Source organism: Trichosurus vulpecula, chromosome 4 (genome assembly GCF_011100635.1).
Source record: "Trichosurus vulpecula isolate mTriVul1 chromosome 4, mTriVul1.pri, whole genome shotgun sequence".
Taxonomy (NCBI): domain Eukaryota; kingdom Metazoa; phylum Chordata; class Mammalia; order Diprotodontia; family Phalangeridae; genus Trichosurus; species Trichosurus vulpecula.
In genome coordinates this window covers 108,913,052-108,926,586 of record NC_050576.1, presented here as the reverse complement: position 1 = coordinate 108,926,586, position 13,535 = coordinate 108,913,052, and the positions used below count along the sequence as shown (strand labels likewise).

The window sequence follows — 13,535 nt, the reverse complement described above, 5'->3', positions numbered from 1 at the left end:
TACCTTATCAAGAAGATAGTGGGTCCAAGAGTTCAGAGTGCAGTGGGGCTCTGGGGTAATTCTAGCAGAGATAGGGTTATGGAGGTCACCATCCATCTGGATGTGGGTAGTCTGTACTTAGCAGGAATTGGGCACTGAGGCAATGAGTGTAGGTTGAGAGACAGAAGATATGGCTAGATTAGAGGCCACATGTGGAGCAGATGACCCCTAACCAGCCAAGTCTCTGAGAATATTGTAAAGCACGTTATGTTCCTCAGGGTAAATATACTGAAGACCAGTAAAGAAACGTTATTACTAGCTACTACCACTAATAATGACACTGTGCTCCTAGGCCATGTGTTCATTCTCACCCCCATTCAGCCCCATGTGTGATTTCCTCTGCAGTCAGCTGATATTTTCCTTTCAGCATGAGTGAGTTTGTAAACAAGATTATCTACTGTTTCCTGGTTTCTAAATTTTACTCTTCATCAAGGCCAGAAACGTCAATCTCAGAGACTGAGAAGTTCCTGGCTAGGCTGTGTGTCCTCTCTCCCCCTCTAGCCCAGGTGGGGCTGTGATGGGATCTTTTCCTGCAAGGGAGTCATGGACGTCTTCCTCAGGATACTTTTCTTCTTACCAAGTAAGTGATTCAGGGAAGGACCAAATCTTGACTTTCTCCAGGGATTGAGGTTCAGCACTGGAGGATGCCCTCCTACTTCCCTTGCAGAAAAATGGGAAGTAGCATAACTTTGTGGATAGTGCTAGGAAGACCTGGGCTCATAATCTGTCTCGGACACTTGCTAGCTGTGTGACCCTGGGCAATTCCCTTAACCTCTGTTTGCCTCAGTTTCCTTATCTATGAGAGGAGGGAATGGGAATCAATGACTGCCAAAGCCCCCTCTGATCCTAATCTATGCCTCTGAGATACTTTTTCCCATTCTGGCCAGAATTCAACCTTGCTAATGAAATATTGTTGGCTAAAAATGTATTTGGTTTATTGTCATTCTGATAGAGGGGCTCTTGGTGACTGAAAAGTATTCAGAACCTAAAGGAACTTAATGGTGGAGTTCTAGGTGGTAAAGCAGGTAGATGAGGAAAAAGAAGACATTGGGGGTAGGGGTTTGGGAATAGGGGTCTCCTGGCATTCTTCAGAATAGAATAGATGACCTCTGAAATTCCTTCCAGCTCTGAAACTTGTGCTTCTATACCATATAATAGTGTATTTCACACGGGGAAAACTAGAGTGAGTTGGAAAGGAGGAGGACCATTTGGTCTCAGCCTCAAGGTTAAAGAGGATTTCTAATTTTATATTTGTAAGCATTTATTCTCTCCCTTCCATTGTTCCACTCCAAATTAAACAATTTTAAAAACTCAAACCAACAAAAAAAAACATCACAACAAATTGACCACACAAATGGCCCAACAAAACTAATTCCAACATTGGCCATGTCCAAAAACATGTTTCATTCTAGATATTAAATCACTCTCTTTTCTAGCAGGAGGTGGGTGGTATGTTTCATCTTCATTCCTGTGGACTAATGGTTTATCATTGCCTTCACTTGAGTTCTAAATTTTTTTTTAAAGATATCTTTCTTTGGTAAAGATCATTTGCTTAATTCTGTTCACTTCTCTTTATACGGAATCATAGAGATCTCAGTTTCCTCCAAATTGTCCATTTTATCATTTCTTATGGCACAACACTATTGTATTATATTAATGTAGTATAATTTGTTTATCTATTCTTCAACAGGTCATCTCCTTAGTTTCCAATTGAGGCTACTATAAAAAGAGTTGCTATAAAAATTCAGGCCTTTTCTTCTTTACGTCTTTCACATCCTTTCTGCCACTACCTCCTCCTTCACTCCTCAAGGGAAGAGTCGGCCCTTCCCTTTGCCAAGTGAGCCCATTTTATGCCATTTTCTCCAGCAGATTGTCCCCTCTATCATACCCACTCTCACTTGCCTGCAATCTCTCTGTCCACTCATTGACTGCTTCCCTACTGCCTACAAACATACTCATGTTTCACCTATCTTCAAAAAACCCCTCACTTCACCATCCATCCCTGATAGCTAGGCATCCCGTATCTCTCTTCATTTTTTGTGGCTAAACTCATTCAGGAAGCCATCTACAACAGGTGCCTCCACTTCCTTTCCTCTCAGTGTCTTCTTCAATCATCTACAGTCTGGCTTTCAACCTCATTATTCAACTGAATTTAATCTTTCCAGAGTTACTAATGAGCTCTTAATTGCCAAATCTAGTGCTGAGCACAGTACCTGGCACACGGTAAGCACTTAATAAATGTTTATTGACTGACTGATTGACTGACAAATCTAATGGCCTTTTCTCAGTCCTCATCCTTGACCTCTCTGCAGTCTTTGAGACTGTTGATCACCCTTATCTCCATGATAATCTCTTCTCTCTAGGATTTTGTGACACTACTCTCTCTTAGTTCTCTTCCTACCTATCTGACTGCTCCTTTCAGTCTGCTTTGTCAGACCTTTATCCAGATCATATCTGCTAAACTTAGGTGGCTCACAGGGCTCTATCCTGGGCCCTTTTTTATCTTCTTTGTCTACTATTTCACTTGGTGATCTCATCAGTGCCCATGGGTTTTATTATCATCCCTATGCTGATTATACTCCAGTCTACTGATCCAGCCCTAACCTCTTGGCTGACCTCCAGTCTTGTATCTTCAACTGCCTATTTGACATCTCAAAATAAATGTCCTGCAGATATCTTAAACCTAATATGTCCAAAACTGAACTCAATGTCTTTTCCTCCAAAATCCGTCCCCCTTCCAAACTTCCCTATTGCTATTGAGAGTACTGTCATCCTTCCCATCATTTAGGTTCACCACATAAGGGTTATCCCCAACTTCTCATTCTCTTTTACACCCTGTATCCAATCTGTTGCCAAGGACAGTTGATCTTACCTTTATAACATCTCTCACATATGCCCTCTTCTCTTCTCTGACCCTACAATCACCCTGCTACAGATACTTCCAGCCTGGACTATTGCAATAGTCTGCTGCTTGGTCTCTCTGGCAAAAGTCGTTCCCCACTCTAGTCCATCTTTCATCCAGCTCTCAAAGTGATCTTCCTACAAGGTACTCTAGACATCTTCACTGGCTGTTCCCCACGCCTGGATGTTCTCCATTCTCATCACTACCTCCCGGCTTTTCTGGCTTCCTTTTAATCTGAGGTAATATCCCATCTTCTCCAAGAAGACTTTCATGATCCCTCTTAATTCTACTTCTTTCCCTTTCTTGATTTTTCCGAGTTTATCTTGTTCCTAGATAATTTGTCCATAATTGTCACATATTGTCTCCCCTCCCACCCCCTCGCTGTTAGACTGTGAGCTCCTTGAAAGCAGGGACTATCTTTGAACTTTCTTTTTATCCCCAGCATCCCACAGTAAGTATTTAATAAACGTTTATTAACTGTCTGTAAATATTGTTATATGCATGAGTTTTTTCCTCTTTCCTTGGGGAATAGACTTAGTAGTGGCACATAGTTTAATAAATCTTCTTGGCACAGTTCCAAATTTCTTTCTAGCATGACTAGCTTATTTCACAGCTACATCAACAATACATTAGCGTGTCTGTTTTCCCACAACACCTCCAACATTTGCCATATTCCTCTTTTATCAGTCTGATGGGTCTGTCAGGAGATGGAACTTTGGAAGTGCTTTAATTTATATTTCTTTAATTATTAGTGATATGGAGGGTTTATTTTTACTACAGTCATTGAAAGTTTAGATTTCTTCCTTTGAAGGAGTCTTTAACTTAGCAAATAAAGAACTATCAATATTCAACTATGATATACATGTGATGAATGTGTGTATGTGTATATATATATATGTATATATATACACATACATATATACACATATATATGTGTGTATATATATGTATATATATACACATACATATGTACACATATATATGTGTGTGTATATATATACATATATATATGTGTATATATACACATGCATACAGCATAGTCTATTGGCCTTGGAGTCAGGAAGACCCAAGTTCAAGCCCTGCTTCTGACACATAATAGCTGTGTGACCCAAGACAAGTCAATTAAACTCTAAGTTTTAAATTTAAACTCTAGTTTGAACAAAATCACACTTCCACCATCAGTACACAAATGCGCCTTCCTCCCACAATCCCCATAACTCACTATTTTCCTCTTTGCCAATCTAACGGGTCATGAGGCAGAACCTCTGAGTTGCTTTGATTTGCATTTCTTCTATTATTAGTTATTTGGAACATTTTTTTTCATACGGTTGTTGATAGCCTTTATTTCTTTACTGGAGAACTATCTGTTCATGTCCTTTGAGTATTAATTTATTGATGGCTTATATTCTCATATTTTAGTCAATTCTTTATATATCTTGAAGATTAGATCTTTATTAAATGAATTTTCTGGCAAAATCACCGCCCCCCCCCCATGAATGACTTCCCTTCTTATTCTAACTGCATTTGCTTTTCATGTGCAAAAGTTTGCTAATTTTATGCAACCAAATTATTCACTTTATCTATTATGATCATTTCTGTCCTGTTTTTAGTAGAACTTTTTGTTTTGCTATAGTTATGAGATGATATACCTCCTTCCTTTATCAACCAAAGATTTTTATGACATGACTCCATTTAGTCAGGTATCCATTAGGACTTTGTGGTGTGGCACTTTCAAGATGATTGAGCCAGGCTTTCTGTTTGAGGAAGGCTCTGCTCTGGCAGATGCCTTGTTTTTAGAGCTGTTTCTCCTTCTTCCTCCTCCTCTGTTCCCTGCCTCTCATTTCTGGGTGACTAAGCCCACCTTAGAGCAATCTTCTGATTGAGGCGGCCCCCATTCTCACTTCCCCTCGTTGCTCTAGGTAAAGGTGTTGATCTAAACCTAATATTTGCCAGACTGCTTCTCATGACTTTTTTCAGTGATTTTCATCAAATAGAGTCTTTATCTCAGTGGTTAGTGTTTTCAAACAGGATATTATCATATCCAATTTGTTCTAGTTTTTATTTACCTTATCTGTTCACTGATCCACTTTTCTATTTTTTGCAGCAGTGCCATGTTATTTTAATGGGTATTACTTTATAGTATAATTTAAGGTATGTTATTGCTGGATCTTTTTCATTCACCTTTTTGTCATTCTTTCTCCTGATATTCTTCACCTTTTGTTCTTCTAGGTAAATTCTGTTATTGTTTTGTTTAGTACTATAAAATAATCCCTTGGTAGTTTGGTATGGCACCAAATCTATAAAGTAATTTTGATAATGTCCCCATTTTTGTTATCTTTGCGCAGTACAACCATGGACAATTAACATCTCTCAAATTATTTGTCTTCTTTTATTTCTAAAAGGAAGAAAAAAGGAAGGAAGGAAGAAAAAGAAGAAAGGAAGAAAGGAAGGGAGGGAGGGAGGAAGGGAAGAAGGCAGGGAGGGAGGGAGGGAGGAAGGAAGGAAGGAAGGAAGGAAGAAAGGAAGGAAGGAAGGAAGGAAGAAAAAAATTTGCACTTTCATTCCTGTAAGTCCTGGGAGTGTCTTTGTAGTTAGGCTCTCAGATATTTTATTCATTCTGCAGATAATTTGAATGTGATTTCTTTTTCTATCTCTTACTGTTGAGTTTTTTTGCATTATATTGAAAGGTTATTGATTGTTTTGTGGATTCATTTTATATCCTGCTATTTTATCAATTATTAATAATCTTAGTTCATTTTTAGTTGAGAGTCAAGTCCTAGAGATCATCTCACATTCATCTTCATCATATCATTTTCAAATGTGTTTATATTTGTTCCATGGCAACGCATTGCTTCTTTGGAGTGAATTATGAAGGACTATATTCTCCCAAGATTAATATCCAGGTTCCTAAAGGGGCAGGGCTGAGCCTGTGATGGAGCTAATACTTTCTTTACACTAATTCTGTTTCCTTGTAGTCTCAAAGGCTCTGAAGCCACTTGGAGAAACAACATTGTCTGGAGAGCTGGGAGGATACATTGACATCGAGTGTCCATTGAAGGACCCACTACAGAGTTATTATCTCTGTCGGGAAAATGGTCCCAGACAGTGCTCCATAGTAGTGTCAAGCACATCATTTGTGGGGCCGGACTATAAAGGCAGAGTCTCACTGAAGCTGCTCCCTGAGGAGAATGTGTTTCTGGTAGAACTGAGGAAGCTGAAAGAAGAGGACAACGGCAGCTATGCCTGTGGGATGGGCAAGAAAATAGACAGGTGGAAGACCTGGAAAGTGATTCTCACAGTCATGCCTGGTAGGTGTCCTGACTGCTTGGAGATCCCGATATTCCCAAGAAAGGAGATGGTACCTTCTTTCTCACTTGGAAATGTGAAGGCAACTAAATCCTTCATTCTTTCAGACCAGCGTTTCACATCATCAACTGTCGAAGCTAAAGCCAGCAGTGAATGGGAACCCTGGTTAAATGGCTTGCACAGATAATCCCCAAATACTATTTTAGCTACCAATTTCACTTGCCTCTAGCCTGAGATTTTCTTCTCAAGATGCTCATAAGGAGCAAAGTATACGCTCTTTATGGCTTTTCCTTATTTTCTTGGGGAAAGGCAAGTAAATAGGGAGCTGGCCAAAGTTAATCAATAGGATGAGTTTGAAGAGGAGGAGGAGGATAGGGAGAAGAAAAGTAGGAGAGAAGAGAAGGAAAAAAAGAAGATCAAGAAAAGGAATTCAGAGGAGAAAGAGGTATAGAAGGGGATTTAACCTGGGGAGAGGGAGAAGGGAGAGAAAAAGATGAAGGAAGAGAAGAATTTAAGGAAAAAGAAAGAAGAGAAGAAAAAGAGAGAACAAAGGAAGAGGAAGAGGAGGAAGAAGAGGAAGATAAAGGAATCTAAAAAATACTATAATCCATTGTCTAGATAATTAACCCTTAAAAAGTATAATTGATAGTATGGGGGAAGAGGAAGAGAAGAAGGCACAACAGAAAGAAGTGTAAGATAAGGAGTGATATAAACAAGGAACATGCTATCACAAATCTGGCTCATTACTTTAGAGTTATACCAATTGTAGATTTCATTTGTGTCCTGTACCTCAGCTGCTATCACCCCAATCCCCTCCTATCTCCCTTGCTCCTTTAAGAGGTGTTGATGATCAGAGGGAACTTCCCCCAAACAACATCCCTCCATATTTCCTATAGCCCCTTATAAGAGAACCCCTTCTGGGAAGCTTCTTTCCCTGTCTAGTTCCTTTTCTTCTGTCCCTGTCTCTCTTCCATGTACATTTCTTTAGTTTCAGCAGGCTTCACTTCATCCCATACAGTATCCCCTAACTTCCTCTCTCCATCCCCTCCCCCACCTCCCATATTCCTTTCCCTCTCTCCAGCCAAAACATGCAGACCTCATTCCCATGATCCTGGTGCTCAACATGTCCTTCTTCTACCCCATCATAGAATATGACCCATTCTGGGAGGATCCTGACTTCTTTGAACCCCATTCAGCTCCCTGGATATCCAATGAGGCTTCTTCCTTTTTGCCCAACACCCAAGGTCAGATTTGTTAGTCCAGGGAGAAAGGAGGGAGGAAGAAAGAGAATGCGGGTGGATGGAGATGGAGGAAGTAGGGAGAAAGAAGGAGGAGGGCAAAAAGAGAAAGAGGAGGGAAAGGAGACTCCAAATTTAAAAATATATTTGGTTTATTTTCATTCTGATAGAGGGGCTCTTGGTGACTGAAAAGTATTCAGAACCTAAAGGAACTTAATGGTGGAGTTCTAGGTGGTGAAGCAGGTAGATGAGGAAAAAGAAGATATTGAGGATAGGTGTTGGGAAATAGGGGTCTCCTGGCATTCTTCAGAATAGAATAGATGACCTCTGAGATTCCTTCCAGCTCTAAAACTTGTGCTTCTATATCATATAATAGTGTATTTCACATGGAGAAAATTAGAGTGAGTTGGAAAGGAGGAGAACCATTTGGCCTCAGCCTCAAGGTTAAAGAGGATTTCTAATTTTATATTTGTAAGCATTTATTCCCTCCCTTCCATTGTTCCACTCCAAATTAAACAATTTTTAAAACTCAAACCAACAAACAAAAAACATCACAACAAATTGACCATACAAATGGCCCAACAAAACTAATTCCAACATTGGCCATGTCCAAAAACACATTTCATTCTAGATTTTAAATCACTCTCTTTTCTAGCAGGAGGTGGGTGGTATGTTTCATCTTCAGTCCTATGGACTAATGGTTTATCATTGCCTTTATTTGAGTTCTAAAATTTTTTTAAAGATATCTTTCTTTGGTAAAGATTATTTGCTTAATTCTGTTCACTTCTCTTTATACGGAATCATAGAGATCTCAGTTTCCTCCAAATTGTCCATTTTATCATTTCTTATGGCACAACATTATTATATTATATTAATGTAGTATAATTTGTTTATCTGTTCTTCAACAGGTCATCTCCTTAGTTTCCAATTGGGGCTATTATAAAAAGAGTTGCTATAAAAAATTCAGGCCTTTTCTTCTTTGCATCCTTCACATCCTTTCTGCCACTACCTCCTCCTTCACTCCTCAAGGGAAGAGTCGGCCCTTCCCTTTGCCAAGTGAGCCCATTTTATGCCATTTTCTCCAGCAGATTGTCCCCTCTATCATACCCACTCTCACTTGCCTGCAATCTCTCTGTCCACTCATTGACTGCTTCCCTACTGCCTACAAACATACTCATGTTTCACCTATCTTCAAAAAACCCCTCACTTCACCATTCATCCCTGCTAGCTAGGCATCCCATATGTCTCTTCCCTTTTTGTGGCTAAACTCATTCAGGAAGTCATCTACCACAGGTGCCTCCACTTCCTTTCCTCTCAGTGTCTTCTTCAATTGTCTACAGTCTGGCTTTCAACTTCGTTATTCAACTTAATGTAATCTTTCCAGAGTTACTAATGAGCTCTTAATTGCCAAATCTAGTGCTGAGCACAGTACCTGGCACACAGTAAGCACTTAATAAATGTTTATTGACTGACTGATTGACTGACAAATCTAATGGCCTTTTCTCAGTCCTCGTCCTTGACCTCTTTGCAGTGTTTGAGACTGTTGATCACCTTTATCTCCATGATAATCTCTTCTCTCTAGGATTTTGTGACACTACTCTCTCTTAGTTCTCTTCCTACCTACCTGACTGCTCCTTTCAGTCTGTTTTGTCAGACCTTCATCCAGATCATATATGCTAAACTTAGGTGGCTCCCAGGTCTCTGTCCTGGGCCCTTTTTTTTCTTCTTTGTCTACTGTTTCACTTGGTGATCTCATCAGTGCCCATGGGTTTTATTATCATCTCTATGCTGATTATACTCCAGTCTACTGATCCAGTCCTAACCCCTTGGCTGACCTCCAGTCTTGTATCTTCAACTGCCTATTTGACATCTCAAAATAAATGTCCTGTAGGTATCTTAAACTTAATATGTCCAAAACTGGACTCAATATCTTTTCCTCCCAAATCCTTCCCCCTTCCAAACTTCCCTATTACTATTGAGGGTACCATCATCCTCCCCATCACTTAGATTCACAACATAAGGGTTATCCCCAACTTCTCATTCTCTTTCACCCCCTGTATCCAATCCGTTGCCAAGGACAGTTGATCTTACCTTTATAATATCCCTCACATATGCCCCCTTCTCTCCTCTGACCCTACAATCACCCTGCTACAGATACTTCCAGCCTGCACTATTGCAACAGTCTTCTGCTTGGTCTCTCTGCCAAAAGTCTTTCTCCACTCTAGTCCGTCTTTCATCCAACTCTCAAAGTGATCTTCCTACAAGGTACTCTAGACATCTTCACTGACTGTTTCCCATGCCTGGATGTTCTCCATCCTCATCACTACCTCCTGGCTTTTGTAGCTTCCTTTTAGTCTGGGCTAATATCCCATCTTCTCCAAGAAGACTTTCATGATCCCTCTTAATTCTACTTCTTTCCCTTTCTTGATTTTTCTGAGTTTATCCTGTTCCTAGATAATTTGTCCATAATTGTCACATATTGTCTCCCCTCCCACCCCCTCGCTGTTAGACTGTGAGCTCCTTGAAAGCAGGGACTATCTTTGAACTTTCTTTTTATCCCCAGCATCCCCAGCCTAGCATACAGTAAGTATTTAATAAACATTTATTAACTGTCTCTAAATATTGTTATATGCATGAGTTTTTTCCTCTTTCTTTGGGGGATAGACCTAGTAGTGGTGCATAGTTTAACAAATCTTCTTGGCACAGTTCCAAATTTCTTTCTAGCATGACTAGCTTATTTCACAGCTACAGCAACAATACATTAGTGTGCCTGTTTACCCACAACACCTCCAACATTTGCCATATTCCTCTTTTATCAGTCTGATGGGTCTGTCAGGAGATGGAACTTCAGAAGTGCTTTAATTTATATTTCTTTAATTATTAGTGATGTGTAGGGTTTATTTTTACTACAGTCATTGAAAGTTTAGATTTCTTCCTTTGAAGGAGTCTTTAACTTAGCAAATAAAGAATTATAAATATTCAACTATGATATACATGTGATGAATGTACGTATGTAGGTATATACATACATATACATATATATATACATACATACATACATACATACATACAGCATAGTCTGTTGGCCTTGGAGTCAGGAAGACCCAAGTTCAAGCCCTGCTTCTGACACATAATAGCTGTGTGACCCAAGACAAGTCAATAAACTCCAAGTTTTAAATTTAAACTTTAGTTTAAACAAAGTCACACTTCACCATCAGTACACAAATGTGCCTTCCTTCCACAATCCCCATAACTCACTATTTTCCTCTTTGCCAATCTAACGGGTCATGAGGCAGAACCTCTGAGTTGCTTTGATTTGCATTTCTTCTATTATTAGTTATTTGGAACATTTTTTTTCATACGGTTGTTGATAGCCTTTATTTCTTTACTTGAGAACTATCTGTTCACGTTCTTTGAGTATTAATGTATTGATGGCTTATATTCTCATATTTCAGGCAATTCTTTATATATCTTGTATATTAGATCTTTATTAAATGAATTTTCTGGCAAAATCACCACCCCCCACCCGAATGACTTCCCTTCTCTTTCTAACTGCATTTGCTTTTCATGTGCAAAAGCTTGCTAATTTTATGCAACCAAATTGTTCATTTCATCTATTATGATCATTTCTGTCCTGTTTTAAGTAGAACTTTTTGTTTTCCTATACTTGTGAGTTATGCCTTCTTCCTTCATCAACCAATGATTTTTAGGACATGACTGTATTTAGTCAAGTATCCATTACATCTCTGTGGTAGGATGTAGGTGTTGATCCAAACCTAATATTTGCCTGACTGCTTTTCGTTACTTTTCTCAGTGATTTTCATCAAATAGAGAGTCTTTATCTCAGTGGTTAGTGTTTTCAAACATCATACTATTATATCCAATTGATTCTAGTTTTTATTTACCTTATCTGTTCACTGATCCACTTTTCTGTTTTTTGCAGCAGTGCCAAGTTATTTTAATGAGTATTACTTTATCATATAATTTAAGGTATGTTATTGCTGGATCGTTTTCATTCACCTTTTTGTCATTCTTTCCTCTGATGTTCTTCACCTTTCGTTCTTCCAGGTAAATTCTGTTATTGTGTTTAGTGCTATAAAATAATCCCTTGGTTGTTTGATTGGTATGGCATCAAATCTACAAAGTAATTTTGGTAATATCCCGATTTCTGTTATCTTTGCGCAGTACAACCATGGACAATTAACATCTCTCAAATTATTTGTCTTCTTTTATTTCTAAAAGGAAGAAAAAAGGAAGGAAGGAAGAAAAAGAAGAAAGGAAGGAAGGGAGGAAGGAAGGAAGGAAGGAAAAGAAGAAAGGAAGGAAGGAAGGGAGGGAGGAAGGAAGGAAGGAAGGAAGGAAGGAAGGAAGGAAGGAAGAAAAAAATTGTACTTTCATTCATATAAATTCTGGGAGTGTCTTGGTAGATGGGCTCTCAGATACTTTATTCATTCTGCAGATAATTTGAATGTGATTTCTTTTTCTATCTCTTAATGTTGAGGCTTTATTTTGCATTATACAGAAAGGTTATTGATTGTTTTGTGGATTCATTTTATTTCCTGCTATTTTATTAATTATTAATAATCTTAGTTCATTTTTAGTTGAGAGTCAAGTCCTAGAGATCATCTCACATTCATCTTCATCATATCATTTTCAAATGTGTTTATATTTATTCCATGGCACCGCATTGCTTCTTTGGAGTGAATTATGAAGGACTATATTCTCCCAAGATTAATATCCAGGTTCCTAAAGGGGCAGGGCTGAGCCTGTGATGGAGCTAATACTTTCTTTACACTAATTCTGTTTCCTTGTAGTCTCAAAGGCTCTGAAGCCACTTGGAGAAACAACATTGTCTGGAGAGCTGGGAGGATACATTGACATCGAGTGTCCATTGAAGGACCCACTACAGAGTTATTATCTCTGTCGGGAAATTGGTCCCAGACAGTGCTCCATAGTAGTGTCAAGTACATCATTTGTGGGGCCGGACTATAAGGGCAGAGTCTCACTGAAGCTGCTCCCTGAGGAGAATGTGTTCCTGGTAGAACTGAGGAAGCTGAAAGAAGAGGACAACGGCAGCTATGCCTGTGGGATGGGCAAGAAAACAGACAGGAGGAAGACCTGGAAAGTGATTCTCACAGTCATGCCTGGTAGGTGTCCTGACTGCTTGGAGATCCCGATATTCCCAAGAAAGGAGATGGTACCTTCTTTCTCACTTGGAAATGTGAAGGCAACTAAATCCTTCATTCTTTCAGACCAGCGTTTCACATCATCAACTGTCGAAGCTAAAGCCAGCAGTGAATGGGAACCCTGGTTAAATGGCTTGCACAGATAATCCCCAAATACTATTTTAGCTACCAATTTCACTTGCCTCTAGCCTGAGATTTTCTTCTCAAGATGCTCATAAGGAGCAAAGTATATGGCTCTTTATGGCTTTTCCTTATTTTCTTGGGGAAAGGCAAGTAAATAGGGAGCTGGCCAAAGTTAATCAATAGGATGAGTTTGAAGAGGAGGAGGAGGATAGGGAGAAGAAAAGTAGGAGAGAAGAGAAGGAAAAATGAAGATCAAGAAAAGGAATTCAGAGGAGAAAGAGGTATAGAAGGGGATTTAACCTGGGGAGAGGGAGAAGGGAGAGAAAAAGATGAAGGAAGAGAAGAATTTAAGGAAAAAGAAAGAAGAGAAGAAAAGGAGAGAACAGAGGAAGAGGAAGAGGAGGAAGAAGAGGAGGATAAAGGAATCTAAAAAATACTATAATCCATTGTCTAGATAATTAACCCTTAAAAAGTATAATTGATGGTAGGGAGGGAGAGGAAGAGAATAAGGCACAACAGAAAGAAGTGTAAGATAAGGAGTGATATAAACAAGGAACATGCTATCACAAATCTGGCTCATTGCTTTAGAGTTATACCAATTGTAGATTTCATTTGTGTCCTGTACCTCAGCTGCTATCACCCCAATCCTCTCCTATCTCCCTTGCTCCTTTAAGAGGTGTTGGTGATCAGAGGGAACTTCCCCCAAACAACAGCTTTCCTTATTTCCTACACCACCTTGTA

The 13,535-nt window shown here is 39.2% G+C and overlaps 1 protein-coding gene across 2 annotated transcripts in view; it reads left to right on the top strand.

The window, feature by feature from the left end:
* The first annotated feature begins 480 nt into the window (after positions 1-480).
* FCMR (Fc fragment of IgM receptor) overlaps positions 481-13,535 on the top strand; it is a 28,963-nt gene continuing 15,908 nt past the window's right edge. For both annotated transcript variants that reach the window (XM_036753689.1, XM_036753688.1), the window contains exons 1-3: positions 481-619; positions 5,917-6,249; positions 12,300-12,632. In XM_036753689.1, the coding sequence (XP_036609584.1) occupies positions 583-619; positions 5,917-6,249; positions 12,300-12,632 (703 nt within the window). In that variant the 5' untranslated portion in view covers positions 481-582. The remainder of the gene's footprint in view (positions 620-5,916; positions 6,250-12,299; positions 12,633-13,535) is intronic.